General features: G+C 46.8%; 1 pseudogene across 1 annotated transcript in view; it reads left to right on the top strand.

The window, feature by feature from the left end:
- The first annotated feature begins 888 nt into the window (after positions 1–888).
- The window catches only part of TEOVI_000063600:pseudogene, a 1125-nt pseudogene continuing 196 nt past the window's right edge, over positions 889–1817 (top strand). Inside the window, 3 exon segments of the mRNA in view lie at positions 889–1410; positions 1413–1799; positions 1801–1817. The exon segment at positions 1801–1817 is cut by the window's right edge and continues 196 nt beyond it. Of these exon segments, the coding sequence occupies positions 889–1410; positions 1413–1799; positions 1801–1817 (926 nt within the window).

Below are 1817 nucleotides of genomic sequence, written 5' to 3'. Positions count from 1 at the left end.
GAAAAGTTAGAGTGTTGCCTTTCTCAGGTAAAGTACACAGAAAATGTGCTACGCGCACAAAGTAAACATCACAAGACACAAAAATGTCTTTAAGATAGTAACAGTGCTAAGACGGTTCATGTTTTTTGTTTGCCGCAAATATTCATAGATTCATAGCCACTCAATATGAACATATGTGAGCTACCAACTACCAGACATAGAAGAAACTGTGTTCTAGCGAGCACACGAAGAAACCTAAATATGAAATGAAGCGAAGAAATCCGCAACACCACATCAAAGAGTATGATACGCGGGAAGATTGTTCCACGTTTCACACAGAAACGGATAGAAGCACCAGCGAATATTGTGAAAACTGTGGGTTTAAATGAAAATTGGATTAAAAAGGTGAGCCATGCCTTCAATAAGGAGCTGTTTGCAGAATGATTGTGAGTTTTTTACTTTATCTGGCTTCCGGCCACACTGGTGAAATGCAGCGAGAAGCTAAGCACACAATACTAGGTCATGAAAGCGGGAGGGGTAAGTAACTATTGACAGGTTAAGACAAAAATTATAAACTGGATTTTTTCCAACGTTATAGCTGTAGAAGTAAACGCAAGCGTCAATACAGAAGCTTTACACCAATAGTAAAACCAAACAACGGGACCGAGTGGTCCACAACATACGACCAACAAAGCAACCTCTGACGCAACTGCATCCCCCTCAAAGTTTTGCCCCATGAACCTCTTTCACCGGTGACCCCAATCTAGCATGACAGCAGAGAGCGGTAAAGTCCGGAAAGCAATAGGAAAGGTACTCTCACTAACAAAACACAAAGTAATACTAATGACACAAGGCACTTCGTTGCTAGCAGTACTAATGTTACTAGGTGGAGCAGTAAGCCAGGTAGCCGAAGCAACGTACAAAATGTCCTTAATGTCCACTGGATGGCAGCCGCTATGCGAAATCGGCGCGGCCCTGATGGCAAAGAGTGCACAGGCTGCGGCAGTCAGCGAGGCCCAACGAAACAGAGCCAGTAACTTGCTGCAGCAGCAGCTGCGCGCCGAGATAGCAGCCTCCACTGTAGATGACGAAGAGACAGAGAAACGGTTTTTCACCATCGCGTTTTATCTAAAACATGAAGCGGCGAAAGCCCTAAAGGACCTCGCAGCACCAGGCGAGACAGCAAACACTAAAACCGTAAGAGCTACAAATTTTGCGCTAGGGCACTTAAGGGAGTTCATGGTAATAGCAACAGGCAGCACAACGAGCGGCCAAAACGGCTGCATATCTCAACATGCAAGCAACGGGGTCGACCCGGTAGTAAGATACGGGAAGCTGCCGACTGCCTACGAGAACTGCGCAGCCCTAGAGGGCAGTCCAATCACCGGCTTCGATCCCAGCACCGTCCTGGATAACAAAGGTCTAAAAAAATAACTTCGAAAGCCGGCAATACCATAGCAGCGGCAGAAAAGCACTGCAGGCTGCTCACGACAGAAGCCAACGGCGGTTGCGCAGATGCCGACACTGCCGGGGATACCGTAAACATGGCAGGTGGCATACTAAAGGTCACGTCAACCGCAGGAGTAAACTACAATGCCCACAACGCTCTAACGGGACCAGAAACAGAGGCAACCAAAATTATAAAAGCAGCGTTCGATGCGATCAAAGAAATACCAGCTAAGCCCGAAGACTACACCAACAAAGATATTGACGAACTCAAAACAGACGCTAACTTTCAGGAAGCGTTCAAAGCCATTTACAACGTCGAGCAAGCAAAAACGGGAGTCACTGTGGAAGTGGAAAAAGAAAGGGCTTTCCCGACCAAAGGGGCGCCATTA

This window comes from Trypanosoma equiperdum (genome assembly GCF_001457755.1).
Source record: "Trypanosoma equiperdum strain OVI genome assembly, contig: ctg_20, whole genome shotgun sequence".
NCBI lineage: Eukaryota > Euglenozoa > Kinetoplastea > Trypanosomatida > Trypanosomatidae > Trypanosoma > Trypanosoma equiperdum.
This window is presented reverse-complemented; position numbering and strand designations above follow the sequence as displayed.